General features: G+C 42.2%; 1 protein-coding gene and 1 long non-coding RNA gene across 6 annotated transcripts in view; one reads left to right on the plus strand and one right to left on the minus strand.

The window, feature by feature from the left end:
• The window catches only part of LOC147004425 (uncharacterized), a 29,374-nt gene extending 18,396 nt beyond the window's left edge, over positions 1–10,978 (minus strand). Inside the window, exon 1 of the long non-coding RNA XR_015047457.1 lies at positions 10,812–10,978. This is a non-coding gene — a long non-coding RNA (uncharacterized LOC147004425). The remainder of the gene's footprint in view (positions 1–10,811) is intronic.
• Positions 10,979–11,055: 77 nt separating this feature from the next.
• On the plus strand, positions 11,056–17,236 carry Pdp1 (pyruvate dehydrogenase phosphatase catalytic subunit 1). Of its 5 annotated transcripts, none has more exons than XM_021159998.3 (3): positions 11,085–11,189; positions 11,846–11,880; positions 15,222–17,236. In XM_021159998.3, the coding sequence occupies exons 2-3, from the start codon at positions 11,850–11,852 to the stop codon at positions 16,880–16,882; spliced, it is 1,692 nt and encodes a 563-aa protein (XP_021015657.1). In that variant the 5' UTR covers positions 11,085–11,189; positions 11,846–11,849; the 3' UTR covers positions 16,883–17,236. The 5 variants fall into 5 exon arrangements, with proteins under 5 accessions (XP_021015659.1, XP_021015657.1, XP_021015656.1 ...); XM_021159999.3 differs by lacking the exon at positions 11,085–11,189 and adding an exon at positions 11,245–11,607; XM_021160000.3 differs by lacking the exon at positions 11,846–11,880 and having other exon boundaries at positions 11,056–11,189.
• The last annotated feature ends 663 nt before the right edge of the window (positions 17,237–17,899 follow it).

Raw genomic sequence — 17,899 nt, forward strand, 5'->3', positions numbered from 1 at the left:
CAAAAAAAAAAAAAAAAAAAAAAAAAAAAAAAGCTAAATTAAATTGTAAAAAATGAGCCATATGGTTGCATCTAAATTTACCAACATCTCATGTTTATTTTGTTTTTCTCTCAATATTTCCTTACCTTTTCCTTTCAGTTGAAAGTTTCTGACTTCATGGCATTTCCCATCCAAAATATTTCAATTGGGTGTCTCCAAAGAACAGACACATTCATTTCCCTTCATAATGAATGGTCATGGAATTCAAGCCAATACAAAACTACCGTGTAATAAAATGACTATGCTCCGATTTTCCGTTGTCCCCTAATTGTTCTCACTAGACAATTTCTTTCTTCCTTTTTCCTCTTACCCTGTTTTCTCCCTTCCTTTATGAATGGATGCAGGCCCCAGTCACCGGCCTATCATGTCTCTTTGATATCTTTTAATTTGGAGCTTCCCAACATCTCACTTTTACCTTTTTATTCCTTTGACTTTCACAACAAACAGATTGAATAGGTCTGAGCAACCTGCTCTAGGAAGTGTCCCGAAAGGTGACTTTGTCTACTTGTTTTGTGATTCAGGTTAGATCTACAGACATTCTTTGGTTGGAAATGGACTCCTTCTTTGCTGGGCATTCCCACTGCATCTCAGCATCAAGTACCTTTCAGTCTGCACTAAGGGTAGCAGAGTTTTGTTAGGCAGGTATCTGCAGGATCTTCCCATGTAAATAAAGGTGCCTTCTCAGGATACTGAGTCATCTGCATACTGGAGGGAGCTCCTGTTTCCAATGCCTCAACATGATCTGGATATAAAAGCAAATATTCACACGACACACCATTCCACAGCTGAAATGCAATACCTGACATGCTCAGCTTGAGTCTCACGTGTTTACAAGGGTAAAGGTGAGGTTAAGGTTAAAACTAGCTTTCCTCCTTTACAAACTACTAGCCAGCCTACAGCAATCTAAAGGCATGCTCACAGCTTTACCAACATCATTCAGGTTTGGGGCTCATCTAAGCCTTCTAACCTCTATTAAAATTTGCATTGCTGCACTGACCTAGTTTCAATCCCCTGTCCCCCTGTACCCCCAAACTACACTGAAACATAAGAAGGCATACTAAAAGTTAAACATATTAAAGAGCCATACCATAGGAAGGCAGCCCCAAGGCTTAAAGCACAAAATGACTTTAGGCAAATCAAAGTCTGCTTCTCAGCATGCCAAGGCTGCAGTGCCATGGATAACACAGAGCTTATTCTATTACACTTCAGCAGGGGGTGGTGGTGGTGGTGTTTCATTGCTGGCCACCACAGAGAACATGAACTTGAGAAAGCAGGACAAAAATAGATCCTCACAGCCATGACAATAATTTCTGAGAGGTCAAAATACTCTCTGCTTTAGCTGGAAGTTATTGCTTTGGCACTCAGTGGACCACAAACACATCCTGAAAGTCTCTGGGGGAATATTAAACCTGGGTCTCAGGGTGCATAAGGCACCAGACCAAGCCTCATGGCATCCCAGTGCCCTAAGAGGATAGGCTCACTGGAGGATTCCTGTGAAGCTCATTCTGTAGGGCTCTTCCCCGCCAGGCTGCAGGTCCCACAGGAACAGGGTCATTGTCCTGTTTTAACTTTAGTGTCCAGAATAATGTCAAGCACACAGCAGGTGTCCCATAATTATAGGTTGGATGAATTAATGACAAAAAGTCATATTCTTTCAGGTTAGTTCAACTCAGCTTTACACAGGCTTCCCAAAGGAGACCTGTAACATTTTTGACTCCTCTGCCTCCTTTTAATTATAAAATATGTTTCTCTAGCGTGTAGGAAAGGGAGTCAAGAGGGCCTCTTAGTTCCTCTCCCCTCCAACAGCCCAGCTGGTCACTTCAGGGCAAACAAGTGTAGAGACTCAGCTCTGTGTGCCAGATCAGGCTCTTACTGCCCCTCCTGAGGCCACAGATGGTTCTACCGGCATTCTTTCTTTACTTTAACACAACAGGAACCAGGAAAAACTCGCTCATCCTCACTGCTGAGTAACCTCCTTCTGAAAGTTTCATTGCTAAAGGTCACGGGGAGAGAGAGATCTGAGCACAGTGAATAGGCTATGTCATTTGCATAACTACTTAGTATTTCTCTACTTTGTTTAGATCTATTGCTAGAAATTTTGGTTCATTTTATTAAATAAATAATAGTTAAATCAAAAGAAATGATATGCCCTAGAAATAATAGTGTACTTTTTGTTTGTGTATAAACATTTTAGTGCCAAGGGGCCCCGGAAAAAACAATTAGCCTTCAATCAAGACCCTCCAGATTCATGTATGGGGGCCAACAGACAACAGAAAATGGCATTCTTTCCAGAAAACAGTAATATTAGAAATTAAAACTTAAGAGTACCAGCCTGCAGTCACTGCATACATATTCCATATGGGTCTACAAAGGCCCATGAAGGGCTATTGAGCTTTGTTGTGGAGTGTAGGAAACAGGCTTCGCCTAGGCTGTGCCTTCACAGTATAATGAGGTGGGACAAGGACTTGAATGAAGCATGTCTGACCTCAGAGCCCTCTTGCTCGAGTCTCCACAGGGACTGAATCCAAGTGCAGGGTAGAAATAAAACCTGTTATTTACAATTGTTGTCTGGCAAGTCTTCAAGGAAATCTTTGATGGTGTCTGAAAGCGCTTGTGTTTGGAGGCACTCAGGACAGATAAGTTCCTGTTAGGTCACTGCCCTCAGAGTTCAGGCACAGGAATGCTACAATGTTCTAAGCATCTTTTGATATTACTGACTCTTTCAATAGTCTGTTTCCCCTTCAATCCCTCATCAAAGATGACACATTCACTGAAATCATGGATGCAGTTCAGTTCTAGAGCAGTCCATGCTTGACTGTATGGAAGGCTTTGCTGCAGCAAAAGAGTTGAATAAGGGCCACTGGGCACAGACAGCCTTCAGCATGGCTCAGCCAAGGATTCTGATATTGATGACCTGCTTAGACATGCAGATTCAATGGCTCATTCTCTCCCCCTTCTCCTTGCAAAAAATCTGGGAGCAGGGGCAGATAGTATATACAAAGGTTCTGCTTAAGTCTAAAATATAGAAGTAAGTGGAAGGCATATATTCCTCAGATTTTATTTAATGGTGTAAGATTGGAATGGGGAGACTTCCCATATCTGTTTCTATGTTGGCAACTGTATTCCACAGTTCCCATTCTCTACTTCTGCAGGACTTTTCTTCTCTACTAATACTCACCAGACAAATTAAAAAAAAAAAAAACATTTAAAACTAGCTGTAAACAAGTATATATCTCTTTTCCTTTCTTGCAAATTACTTTTCCCTTAATGCAGATGTGATTAGGCCAATAAGCAGATGTTCCTTTCCAAACAAGTGCAACTCTCTTCCGACTCCAGCTCAGGTGGAGTCATTAACAAGGCTCTAATCTTTGGATTTGAAGGACCAATCAATAATAATAATGAAAAAATACCCCCTAAAAGTGCATTGGAATGAGTCGTCAAGTTTCATTTTGTAATCAGAGAAGCTAGTCACAGATGTTATTATCATGACTTCAGAAGAAGGAAAAAAAAAAAAAAACAAAATAGAAAACTTATGGAGGGCTGGTGAGATGGCTCAGTGGGTAAGAGCACCCGACTGCTCTTCCAAAGGTCCAGAGTTCAAATCCCAGCAACTACATGGTGGCTCACAACCATCCGCAACGAGATCTGGCGCCCTCTCCTGGAATGTCTGAAGACAGCTACAGTGTACTTACATATAATAAATAAATAAATCTTTAAAAAATAAAAAAAAAAAAAAAAAAAAGAAAACTTATGGAATGAACATAACTTTAGCTAAATAAGTTTTAAAATCAATTACCTTATGACCTGATGGAACTTTGGGGTTTGAGAATCATTGTTCACCATTTTAAAAAAGCATTCTGACACAAGTTTGTGTGAATTCTATTGTTTCCCTGAAACTCAATGGAGGGAGGGATGCAGGGAACGGTCTTGCTGATTTCTCTCCTTCCCCGTCATGGAGAAACAATCTTTCTTCTTTCTTGAACATTTTGTGAATAACTTTTGTTATAGCACATTGTTACATAACTATTCCTGTCAAGCTTATCCAACAGCTACACCACAAACAATTTTTTTTTCTGAATTTATTTAGAATGGGTGCCTGCATGCACCCGTGCACCGTGGTGGTAATCCGAGAACAAACTGTAGGAGTCTTTCTCACATTCCATCCTGTGGGTCCCAGGGATCAAGCTCAAATCCTTAGGCTTGGTGACCAGTGATTTTACCTGCAGAGCCATCTCCACAGCCACCCAGATGACAACAATTGTGTGACTCTTTCTCCCTTTTCAGAACATGAGGCCCAGAATACATAAAGCGTTCTAAAATTATTTATCAAATATACTTGCAAAGTCAGATGTAAAGAAAAGATTCTTTCCATATACCAAACTGATCACCGTTTGCCACCTGGCACGCCACAGCAGACCACAGATGTCCTAGAGATGAACAGTAAGCTACAAATACATCCATGCTCCACAAGCACACAGCCATGGCTTTGTGGCTTTAAACTGAAGTCGAAGTAAGTAGAAAACACCTTGCCCTGAAGAACAACCTCAGCTAAGAGACTGGCTTGGAGCTGTGTTTCAACATTGTTGATGGTTCTGATTTATATGTGTTCCAGTGAGAATGGAATTTGCAGACACAGTATAGAGTAGGAACCATCAAAAGGTAGGGTGACAGCCAGCAGCAAATGAAACACTCTGTGCTCATTAATCCTGGTCATTTTTTGATGAATCATGGATTTGCGGTCTGAAAACTGAACACTGAGCCCAGAAGTTCCCTGAAACCAGGAAAACAACATTTTCTAATTTATTTTTCTGACAAAAATCTGGCTGCCATTCAGCAATGCAGAAGAAATACATTCCACAAAAATGTACTTCTGGGATTCTCAGTACACTGATAACTTCCTCTTATAAGGAGTAGCACCATTAAAATCTTTTAATTCCTTGCACATTATCTATCACATTAAAAGTGTTAGGAACTAAAATTATAATCAATTGTTTCTAAGGAAGAGAAGGCAACATATTGTGTTTTGTTTGTTACTTTAACTCCTTAGTGGCATGTTGAAAGGTTTAGTTCTGGCTTAGAGGTGAGGTTTGCATTCACTTCGAGATTAAAGTTGTGAGGTACACTGTTTTATGGGTGAAATTATGGCAGCTCTGGCGATTGGAAGGAGTGAAGGCAACCTGGCACAAGATGCCCCTCAGGAATCCTTCACGAATGTTAGTGGCCCCCAAGAAGGCCCTGGGTGGTCTCTGGGGCTAGAATCCACATCTTTATGGAATTTCTCCCAAAGCTTTACCAAGGTTGGTTTGTGAAATGAACAGACTATTGCCCTGATGGTTATATGTCACTTCTAAGATTGCAGGTCCACGCTGAGCCTTCTGTTTGGGTCTTTTTCTTAGATCACTCACTCTGGGGGAAGCCAGCTGCCATGCTGTACACAGCTCAATAGAGAGGCCAATAGATAAGGAACAGAAATGTTCTGCCCAGACCCATGTAAGCAAGCTCGATGGATATTCTCCAGCCCCAGTGGAGACTTCATACATTTTTAGTCACTTAGTCACTAGGCCCTAGCCCTAGTGACTAAGACACATTTCAAGTAGCAAGCAGAAAACCATGGCACTTCAGCCAGTTGGTTCTGGAGTAAGAGTCCAGGATACAGGGTAAAAGGGGTTGCTGAATCTTCATCTGAGGTTAAGGAAAGCCAAACGGGCCAGACTTCATACATTTTTGATGTTTGAAAAGAAAAGCTTCTCTTAAAAGTCAGGACAAAGGTCTCCTGCCTGGTTACGTTCACTGAACACAATAATAAGGAAAAGCTGGTGACTGCTCAGGTACTTCTTGAAAAATGACTGCTTATCTGCAGGCCCCAGGCTACCTCATAGAGATGCTTCTTGACTTACAGTTCGATTACAGCTCAGCAAATCCAGTGAGTGCCAAGAAACTGCCTTCCCACGAGTCAGGAGACCTCTGCCCCCACTTTATTTTTCTCTTCCATCACTGCATTGCCTTTTGAAATCTGATGAGAACAGATTCAGTTTTCAAACATGAAATGAGAAAACACAAAAGAACCCAGAATAGCCTGGGTGAGATAAGCCACGGTCTCTGTTCTTGTTCCTGTCCAGAACATGATTTGTTAATCTCACTGTATCACTTTCTGGTGGTTTGAATAGAAATGGTCCTCAGAGGCTCATCTATTTGCACTTTTGGTCTCCAGTTGGTGTACAGCTTGGAAAGAACACATCTTGCCCAGTATCTCTCTGTGCCTATCTATCGCCCATGGATCAGGACGTTAAGCTCTTGACTAAGGAAGAAATTGGTACCAGGGAGTGGTGCATTGCTGTGCCAGGGCTCAACATGCTATTTGTTGAAGAAACAGAAAAACATTGGGACATTAGACAAGAAAAGTCATTGAATATTTTAAGGAGGGCTTACTGGGCCATCCTACTAGTAGCTTGGAAGTAGTACTAAGAGCAACATGGGCCCAGCTCAAGAGGTTTTAAAGGAGAAGAATATTAGTTAAGTGGCCTAGAGACCATTCTTGTGATATTTTCATAAAGAATATGGCTGCTTTTTGCCTTTACCCAAAAATCTATGCCAGAGGTTAAATTGAAGAGTTTTGGATTAACAGTTATTGGCAGAGGAGATTTCGAATGGCAGCCTATTACTGACTGTGTCACGTGGTTATTAGTAATCACTCTTGTGCAGATCTACAACAAAAAGGAGCAAGTGGGCCAAGTCGAAAAAGAACAGCAGGAAAGGTGATGTTGAAGTCAAGTCTTGTGCTCATGAAGATAAAATGTTTAAAGGAAAGCCTGACACTAAGTGCAATAAGGAGCAGTGACCTCAGGGCAAGACTCCACCCAGCTAGGCTCCCAACTTACAAAAAGGGCATTAAAGGAAAGCTTAGTTAGAAAAGAAGATCACCAAGAACTGAAAACGTAATAAAATTAGGGGCACTGGTTCTAGCCCTAGCCCTAGTGACTAAGACACATTTCAAGTAGCAAGCAGAAAACCATGGCACTTCAGCCAGTTGGTTCTGGAGTAAGAGTCCAGGATACAGGGTAAAAGGGGTTGCTGAATCTTCATCTGAGGTTAAGGAAAGCCAAACGGGCCAGGAATTTGGCAAGGCAGTCCCTGCATGAAGGTACAGAGAGGCCATTGTGGGAAGCTGTGAAGGTGAAGCCTTAATTGTGAAGACCCCAAGATGCTGGAAATGCCAGTGTTGTAGGATAACTGTCAAGAAGAGCTGCTAACAGGGTGTGGAACCCAAAGAGAGACGTGTGTTTCAGTCAACAAAGCTGAAGGGAGTTGTAGATCTGAGGAGACTCTGACATGGAGACACAGAGTTTGGAGTTTTCCCTGCTAGGTTTTATTTAAGTCTTGCTTTGGTCCAGTATTTCCTCACTATGTGCCCTTTCCTCCCTTTGGGATGGTAACGTATATTCTGTGCCATTGTATGTTAGAAGTATGTGATCTGCTTTTTTTTATTATTTATTTTATACAGGGTTACAGTTAAGAGATTGTCTTAAGTTACAGAAGAAATTTTAGACTTTGAAACAGTGTTGATACTTAAAGACTATGGGGTCCTCTGAAGTTGGACTAAATGCATCTTGCATTATGATATGGCTAACAAGCCTATGGGGTGCAGGGATGTGGTACTTTGAATGAGAAGGCCCCCCCCCATAGGCTCATGTATTTACACGCTTAGTCTCCAGTTAGTGAGCTGCTTTGAAGGAGTAGGAGGTATGCCGACCTTGTTAAAGGAGGTGTGTACACTAGGGTGGGCTTTGAGGTTACAGAAACCCAAGTCAGGCCCACCCAGTCTCTGTGCCTGCTGCCTGGGATCAGGATGTAGTTTCTCCAGCATCATGCCTGCCTGTATGCCACCACGCAATGGACTAACCCTCCGAAACTGTAAGCAAGCCCCCAGTCAAATGCTTTCTTTTATGTAAGCTGCTTTAGTCATGGTGTCTCTTCAGAGGGATAGAACAGTGATTAAGACATACTCCAAGTACCATTAATTTCAAGACTCACCTTAACACCAAGAAAGCAAGCATTGATTGATTAGTTACTAATTACTTGCTGATTTCCCAGAAGACCTGTAGAGAATCAGGAGGAATATGGAGAACCAGCCTCTCTTCCTTCTAACTGATTTTGGCCAAAGGCAAACAGTAACCATCAGGCTGACATGTTACACTCCTATGTAGGTCTATTTTAAGCTTCTTGGCTGGGACCTCTGAGGCTACTGGATCATCTGCTGTGTGCCAAGAGAACAACTTAAATGTTACTGGTCACTTATCTCTGTGTTAGTATCTCAAAGGCATTTATGTAGGATAGACATAGTTAATTTTTCAAAGACCCTGCTTTCTCTCTGCCTGTTCTGACTCTATGATAATCCTAGGTTGTTTTCATGTTACTTCTCAATACCTTTCAAGGTTGAAATACCAACAGGTATTCTGGTAGCTCAAACAGTCAAGTTACAGCGGAAACCCCACAGATCTGTCCTGGCCCTGGCCACATAATAACAGCACCACTGAAGTAAGTCCAGTTGGGTGGAATCCACCCAAGAAAGAGAGGAAGGCCAAGACAGAAGAGAGTCAAGGCAGTGAATGAACTTCATCCAGGACACAGGAGTTGGAATTGCTGTGGGCTGGCATTTCACAATATGCATGTCACTCAGTCATGTAACTAGAGAATAGAACTTACACCTCTGAGACTATTTCAAAGTCATCACTCTGAGGAGGCTTTATCCCAATTCCAGAAATATCTTGGCATTCAATCTTGATGACAAATTATTTTGACTATATTTAGTCGTGGCAAGTTACTTTTTTTTTTCTTTCTGAGAATCAGCATTATTTTCAAATATAGACAGGTCATCCAAAAGCCAGACTAAGATGGGGAAATCAATACTATCCAGGTAGAAAACTAAAAGGTTGGACATAGTAAAATAAGTTGGAAATTCTCATGCAGATAAAAAAATCAGTTTGAAAAGAGAACTTTATGCGACTCGGATAGTATTGTGTTATGAGCAAGCTTGACTACTGTAACAGCCTTCAAGGTCATCTGCTGTTGAGGCATGAATTTTGGAATCCCATTATTTACAATTCTTATTGTAAATAAGTCAGCAGTCAGGCGTTTCTAGGTCCTTGGTCTCTTAATCCAGAGAACTGAAAATAAGGCCTCACACAGATTTGCAAAAATCACACGATAACTTAATTGAAATGAAGCAATAACAGACTAGAAAAAGATATAGGTTGACAGTAGGCTACATGAAGAGTACTGAAGGGATGAAATTATTGTTCGGGATTTCCTTTCCTAGAGTTCAAGAAAATTTGGTTGATAAGGGTTGTAATATGAGACCTTTTCTTTTGCCTGGTAGATTAGGGCCTGCATTCATTGTTTTCATCTGTGTAGGTTCCTGTCTGTAGTGTACCTGACTCTAATTAGATGCACAGTCAACTATGCATAGGCAAAGTTGGGGAATATGGCATTCTCCCTAAAACGCTGAGGATACAGTCTTGCCTGTGTATACACCAAAACAAGTTCACACCAAACTAAACCCTTGGATCAGGATATATTGGGAATATATCTAAGTAGTAATGGCTAGTCTTGATTGTTGTTAGGAGGATAAACGTATCTCCTTCTCCAAGAGGGGAGGCAGGGGATTGATGGGGATCTTGGCTTGTGCTTAGTTGGGGAAAGGTACCTATATTTTCCCCCTCACCAATCATCTCTGCCCATAAGCCTCTTCTGGGGATGAGCAAATTCTCCAGTTTAGAAATAGAGGCAGCGTGAAAGATTTGGGGAATTATGAATTGCAGGTTTGGTTATATAAGGCTTTTCCTTTATTACATAAAATTTTAAATACTTCAGGATTAATAAAATTTCACAGTAAACTTGGGAGTTCATCTATCTAGTCCCATTACTTTGTAAACTTTATTAGTTAAGGTGTGGAATAAATCAACGTAAACTCATTAACACTGGGCAGAAGCACAGCTTCTCCCAAGAAAGTTTCATGTCATGAAGATGGCATCTATGTGGATGTAGGTAAGTGAAGAAGGCACTATCCCATAAAGAGACAATCGCAGATGGCAGCAAGAACCCTTAGTGTGTTGTTTAGCACATCTTAAGCCTAACCTCACTCCACAGATAGGCAAACTGAGTCTCATGGGAGGAAGATGGATTTTTGTCACTGGGAATAACTTGAAAGGCTCTTCTGACTCCAAGTTCAGTGCTCTTCCCACTTTCACTGGCTGCATTTTAAAATTCATAACTCTGAATGAGTCAGGGACCAAGGAGGGAATGCTGATTTCAAAGTCCTTCCAAGTACAAGAGCACACGTGTTATTCTTATCCACAAAGATAAGAATTCCTTCATCAAACTTCCTTTTGCTTTTGTTTACAGCTTCCTAGCTCGGGGACATAAAAATAATTGACTATTAATCCGACCTAATAACCCTAAAATCAGCAACTTGGTCTTGAATGAATGAAGCGAGACACCACCGAGACGCTCTGACACGCCTCAATTGTGTTGTTCCCTCGGTCTACCCCGGGCAGCCCGGGGCAGAGGAGGCTTGGCCCTCAGGACAGCCCAGCGCAGCACGCGGGGCCCAGCAGAGGTGCCAGGCATTCGCGAAAGCCCGCCCGCCGGGAAGCAACTGGCTACCAAAGCGCCACGCGCTCAGGGATGCTGGATCCCGCCCAGGCGCTTCCTCATCTGGGAGTCCAAATGCAACCCAACCAAGGCTGTCCACCTCGCAGCGCGCGCAAACCCACCTTCACCAGCAACAGGGCGTGGCCACGGGGCGCGCGCACGCGTGGAACCAATAGGCTAGCCGCGCCAAATGGAAGGGATTGTCTGACCTCGGTGGCGTCACAAAACTGGCGGAGAGCGCGCCCTCTTCCGCCCCCCGCCCCTCTGGCCCTCCGGGTCCCGCCCACCCGCCATTGCGCAGCCAATCGGAAGGCGAAAAGCTCACGAGCGACCGTGGGGGCGGGGCAGGGTGGAGGCCGGGCGAGGCAGGGGCGCGGAGTGGGCCGGCCTGGGCCGAGCTGCCGCGCGCCGGGGTGCTGCGTGCCGCTGAGGGAAGGACGCGCACGGAGGGGTGCGGCCGCCACCCGGGGCAGACCGCAGCGGGTGCTCGACTGTGCCTGGTTCGTATCCTCGTCCACCGCTGCCGAGTCGTGAGGGGGCGTCAGGGCGGTGAAGTGGAGGGCGCGCGTGGGGAGCGGCCGCGGGTGGAGGGCCGGGTGCGCGCGGAGCCTCGGTCGCGAGGAGCTGCCGCCGGTCCCGGGCGGCACCCGGCTGTCAGCGCGCTCGGCGCCCGCTGTGGCCCGGGCGTGTCTGCCTCGGCTCCCCGCTGACACGCGTGGCCCCGTGTGGCCGAGCCGGCTGCCCGCGGCGGGCTGTGCCTAGAGCTCTGCGGAAGCGGGCGCGGCGTGGGGCCGGGCGGGCCTGAAGATGCTGAGTGCTTGTGGGCTCGGTGCGCTGGCTGCATGGAGCGGCGGCGGTGCGCCTGTCCGGGCTCCTGGAGTTGCCCGCCGGGGGCTGTGATGCCGCCTCGCCGGCAGGGTGGGTTTGTTTGGTTTCTTCTTCTCCCCTCCCCTTTCTCCCCCCTCCATTCTCTCCTCCCCTCCCAGCCCATTCACTGGGCTGCTGCGAGACCTCGCCCCTCCTCCGCTCCCGCCTCCCCGCCGCCGCCTCCTCCTCTAATGAGCATCTCTGCTTTGCTTTCAATGGGCCGCTGCTGCTGTCGCTGCTGCTGTCCGCGCGGGTTGTGGATGTTGTCGGCTCCGTGTTGTGATGACAGGAGAATGTGTGTGTGTCCCGGGCCCAGACGAATTGGTAGGTATTCACATAACTACCTGTGTTGGGTACCCAGGGAAGGATGGTGACTGATTTTGTGTATGAATGGATGCTTTAGGGGTCCTCATGGAATTAAAGGGTGAGATAAGGAAAAGGAGACAAAGGCGCTCTGGACCAGATTTTTATTTATTTATTTATTTATTGATTGATTGATATCTTAGCTTAAGTGCGATATTCTGAGATACACGAAACTGATCAAACAAGTGCTGGTTTGGTTCTTTGTGCTTTAAGGATAATGGTTTCTTCATTCTTGTAGACACTGAGCTTGAGCTGTGAAATGGCTAGGCGTTTCCAGAAAATGCTGAAAAATTACAAATCTTAATGCAGGGCGTTTAATGCAATCAGATTACATAAACGGAGGTTCTGATACGTGTAATGAAAAGTGTAGTATTTCTTTTCATTTGCGTTAGAATCTTTGTAAGACCGAGAAGCTCCAGAGTAGGCGCACCAGTAGCATTTTTCTAATCGATTTGGACCATGGGTGTATTGATTAAGTGGAATAAAATCTTGACACAGGCTTTGCCCAGCACACCAGAAAGAATGGATGGGGCTCTTTCTGTTTCTGGTTCCGGCGCATCTTTTTATTAGTCATTGGCAGCATCAGCCAAATCTATCCAAGACTGATACGTACAATGTTGCCAAGTGTGGGCCATGATGGTGTATGAACTTTAAAAAATAAATAAATAAAAAGAAAGCGAGATTGCTCAAGTTAACCAACAGCTACTTTGAAATTCTTATTGCCTAATCAGGAGGCTTCTATTTTGTTAATTTAGCAAGTTTATCAGCACAGAGGTTTTTTTGTTGTTGTTGAATTACAGGATGTTTAGAAGGATATTAAGAATTTTCATCTTCCTTATACATCATGTCAGAAGCATTTAATAGTGTATTGACTTGTAGTTGTCTCTGGTCGGATGGAAATACTATATAATTGGTACTGACCAGGTAGAATGCTTATTAGTTATAGAGCAGGTTTCCATGAACTCAGCTTCCCTAGGAATATGCCTTTTGAAAGCATGTTAAGAGCTGGAGAATTGGAATGCAATTCATATGCTAAGCTCTGAATAACTGAAAAGAAAATAATTGAAAAAAATCATGCGCACTCTGTTATTTTGACTTTTAATCTCAAATACTTTTGCTGTGAAGAAAAAAGATGTAGAGTGTTTGAATTTAAATATTCAGAGCACCTGCTGCATGAAGCTCTTTGTCACCAGATTTCACTCATTCTTAATCGACTTTAAAAGCAGAAAATCTATCAAAACACGGGAACTTAAGGAAAGGGAAGGTGTTCTAGGCTTCTTATGCCTTCAGTAGATGTTTTTTAAATGGTTGGGCCTTTGCCATCACCCCCACACTCACATTGTTTTAAAGTAATACAAACTTACAGATGTCTGAAAAAAATGTGTTTCCATTAAAATTGCACTTATATTTTAATTTCTAATGATAACATTTGCAGCATAAAATCAGCTTTTTGTGCATACATGCATGAAAAGGGTATGGTTTTATACCCACAAGCTAGTGTGATTGGCATATTTGTACACATCTCCTGGCTCAGACGTGTACCCTTAACCTTTGGATGACATTCAGGTATTCAGCTTGAACTGTTATTTAGGTGGTTAGTCCTGGTAAATTTTTTGTTGTTAGAATTTCTTTTTTCATTTCAGAAGCCTTATTTATAGACTCTAATTCCAAAATTTCTAGTTCTTGCTATTTTGTACTTTTGTCTTTAGAAACAAATCTCTTCTTGGGTAGTCTAATACTTTACTACTTACAAAAGACATTCTGTCTAGCTTGTATATTTGTGGCTCTATAAAAGCAGACACAAATCTGTGAATTTCCAGTGTTTGATTTTCTCTCTTCCCTCATTTTTTCTTTTTACTTTCTGAATGACCTACCAAAAAGTACGAGAAAATTGTTTAATATAAAACTAACACTGAGATACTTAGAATTCTATCCTTAGTAGATTCTGCTTTTGAAAAAAATAGTTCATAAGATTTGTTTCATTTTCCTTTTTTTGTTTATTTGAAACAGTACTAAGGTCTGTTTCTTGTAATTTGAATGAATGCATGAGACAGTATCTTAGGAATTCAGAGAAAATGTGTTGCTGAAGATTCTTTTTCCTTGTATACATTATTTGCAGTAGAGATACGTACTCATCTAAATTTTCTAGATAAATGCCTATTGTAAAATACTGTTTTGAGGATACTTATAATGCTATTCTGTTATAATCTAGACCTCACGCTTAATTTATGGTTCTTTGTTGTTTTCCTATAACAAGTAGGTATCTATTTTTAACCAAAAGAGAAAACATTTCCCAAGGAATGAATAGAGATCTCTAGTAGATAAAATAATATTTCTGTAGCTTGCTTTATGAAACAGGAATCATTTGTTTCCAAAAATCAGGTTTATAGCTATAAGAATACTTGATTTTTTTTTTCAATCACAAATGGCGCAGCAAAATTCAGCAGTGAATCAGTAAACCCTATATTTGATTTCAAAGCCTCAGTATCTCAAACATTAAAAGCATGAATTCTAAAGAGGCGTTAGAGTTAGTCTGCTTGCATGTGTTCACTTAAGTTTAGTGGGGAATGTCCCAGAGAGGTGAATTGTGTTTTCCCAGGATCATTTGGCGAAGAGCAGACCTTTCCTTCTTTAACTTGCTAAGCTGGCACAGTGGTATAGAGAAGGAAGCTTTACAAGAACATCCATCCACTGAGGTTCAGAAATGCGGGAATTTCTGTTTCAGTTTTACTATGTGGAAAATGTTCTATAGAAGTTAAAATAAACTTTGCATTAATACAGTGGTATATTTATATAATTTACCAGTAATATATAAACATGGCTTTGTTGAGGATATATCAGTGCTTTTGGTGATACCATGTGTAATCAAATGTCAACAATTGACCACAGGTCAAGGAACAGATCTTCGTAAATGGTAGAAGTAACTTTGCAAATGGGAGATCTAAGGCCCCTTTCAAAAAGCATGGAGAGGGAGAATGGTGATGGGGCAGGTAGACTGCTGCGGAACAGTGTTACATAACTTCCTGATCTGTGTTCTCCAGCCAGATAGATGTGTATGCTGAACAGTTTGTACTGCACATAGAAATACAAAAGAAAGAGAAAACAGAAATTTAACTGTAGATCATTCCTGACTTCATGAATGGTTGAAAAATTTAATTACCATAAAACACCCTGTAGAAATTAACCTAGCATAGGGATTTTATGCAAATTGCCTTAGAAAATGTTTTCTATAAAGCACAGCTTGTCAGATAATGCAGAGTATAACTTTTCTTTGTGTGTGTCTGTCTTAATTTGCTCTCTAGGAATCCCAGTCAGAACGTCCAGTCTGCCACTGTTCTCTGATGCCATGCCAGCACCAACTCAACTGTTTTTTCCTCTCGTCCGTAACTGTGAACTGAGCAGAATCTATGGCACTGCATGTTACTGCCACCACAAACATCTCTGCTGTTCACCACCGTACATTCCTCAGAATCGTCTGAGGTACACACCCCATCCTGCATATGCTACCTTTTGTAGGCCAAGGGAGAACTGGTGGCAGTATACTCAAGGAAGGAGATACGCTTCTACACCGCAGAAATTTTACCTCACACCTCCACAAGTCAACAGCATCCTTAAAGCTAATGAATACAGCTTCAAAGTACCAGAATTTGATGGCAAAAATGTCAGTTCCATTCTTGGATTTGACAGCAATCAGCTGCCTGCAAATGCACCCATAGAGGACCGGAGAAGTGCAGCAACCTGCTTGCAAACCAGAGGGATGCTCTTGGGGGTTTTTGATGGTCATGCAGGCTGTGCTTGTTCCCAGGCAGTCAGTGAAAGACTCTTCTATTATATTGCTGTTTCCTTGTTGCCCCATGAGACTTTGCTAGAGATTGAAAATGCAGTGGAGAGTGGTCGAGCACTGCTACCTATCCTTCAATGGCACAAGCACCCCAATGATTACTTCAGTAAGGAGGCGTCCAAATTGTATTTCAACAGCTTGAGGACTTACTGGCAAGAACTCATAGACCTCAATACTGGAGAATCAGCTGATATTGATGTTAAGGAGGCTTTAATTAATGCTTTCAAGAGACTTGATAATGACATTTCATTGGAGGCTCAAGTTGGTGATCCTAATTCTTTTCTAAATTACCTGGTGCTTCGGGTAGCATTTTCTGGGGCTACCGCTTGTGTGGCCCATGTAGATGGTGTTGACCTCCATGTGGCTAACACTGGTGATAGTAGAGCCATGCTAGGTGTGCAAGAAGAAGATGGCTCTTGGTCAGCAGTCACACTCTCTAATGACCACAATGCTCAGAATGAAAGAGAACTAGAGCGTCTGAAACTGGAACACCCAAAAAATGAGGCCAAGAGCGTGGTAAAGCAGGACCGGCTGCTTGGCTTGCTGATGCCCTTTAGGGCTTTTGGAGATGTAAAGTTCAAATGGAGCATTGACCTTCAAAAGAGAGTGATAGAGTCTGGCCCAGACCAGTTGAATGACAATGAATACACCAAGTTTATCCCTCCTAACTATCATACACCTCCTTATCTTACTGCTGAGCCAGAGGTAACTTATCACAGATTAAGGCCACAGGATAAATTCCTAGTGTTAGCAACTGATGGGTTGTGGGAGACTATGCATAGACAGGATGTGGTTAGGATTGTGGGTGAATACTTAACTGGTATGCATCACCAACAGCCAATAGCTGTTGGAGGGTACAAGGTGACTCTGGGACAGATGCATGGCCTTTTAACAGAAAGGAGAGCAAAGATGTCATCAGTGTTTGAGGATCAGAATGCAGCAACCCATCTCATTCGCCATGCTGTAGGCAATAATGAATTTGGAGCTGTTGATCATGAACGACTCTCTAAAATGCTTAGTCTTCCTGAAGAGCTTGCTCGGATGTATAGAGATGACATTACAATCATTGTAGTTCAGTTCAATTCTCATGTTGTAGGGGCATATCAAAACCAGGAACAGTAAGTGAAATTACCCTGGCAGTTCTTCAGTTTGAAGGGCAGATTGATGTTTGAAAGAAACTAATATAGTTAATTTTCCAATGGTTCATTCTAAACACTTCATGTTTGATACTCTAGCTAGCCCAGTATTCATACTTACTATGCAGCAGATGATAGCTTCATGAGTGTCTGTTCTGTCCTGTTGGACCTCATGGTACCCGCACTTGAGACAGCTTGTTTACTTACCCAGGTGTCTTGTGACAGTGACTCACCAACTTAAGAGTATGAAGATAGGCAGATATGATCTTGAATAGGTCAAAAACAAGGATCTTCCTGGGGGTATTAGTAAAGGCAAAAAACAAAAAACAAACAAAAAAAACCAACCCATTACCATGTCCATTTGCAGACTTCTGCCATGATAAGGCTTCTAGTATACACAAGAATATTTACTTACTGCATTTTTTAAAAAAGATAAACAGTTCAGGTAATCACATACATTTATTTTAACCTAAAGTGCAGGTCTAGTACTTTAAGCCATAAATGACCATGAACAAAGAAATCTGGATTTGTAAGTTTTTGTGATTGTGTGATAAAATATGCTTCCTAAAAGGAAAAATTCTAAACTGTTCTTCCTTCCTCACCCATGATTTCCTCAGTGTAACAGTAATATTTTGTTTTGCTACACCTAAAAGACAATAAAGGGTCTTAGGTTTAATGTTTCCTAGTGAATGTTAAATAAAGGGAAATGTGTTTTTCTGGTTTGTATTCATGAAAAACTCTATTTAGTTTGAAATAAAGATATACGCAGAATGAAAAGAGACTGCTATGTTTAATTCTTATCATCTATAGTTATCAGCATGTCACTGTTCTGTAGTACCCAAAATCTTGGCAAGCTGTATGTGTGGTGAGTAAGCAAACTGCTGCTGAGAAATTATACTTATTTATTTGTGATAGGAAGTTTTATGAATTTTGGAGTTTTAAGAACAACATGTAATAAGTTTAAGTATCAATTTGAGTAGTAAGATTTTAATATTGTATTATG

The sequence above is a fragment of the Mus caroli genome, unplaced genomic scaffold (genome assembly GCF_978045245.1).
Source record: "Mus caroli unplaced genomic scaffold, Mus_caroli_1 scaffold_6, whole genome shotgun sequence".
In the NCBI taxonomy this organism is placed as follows: domain Eukaryota; kingdom Metazoa; phylum Chordata; class Mammalia; order Rodentia; family Muridae; genus Mus; species Mus caroli.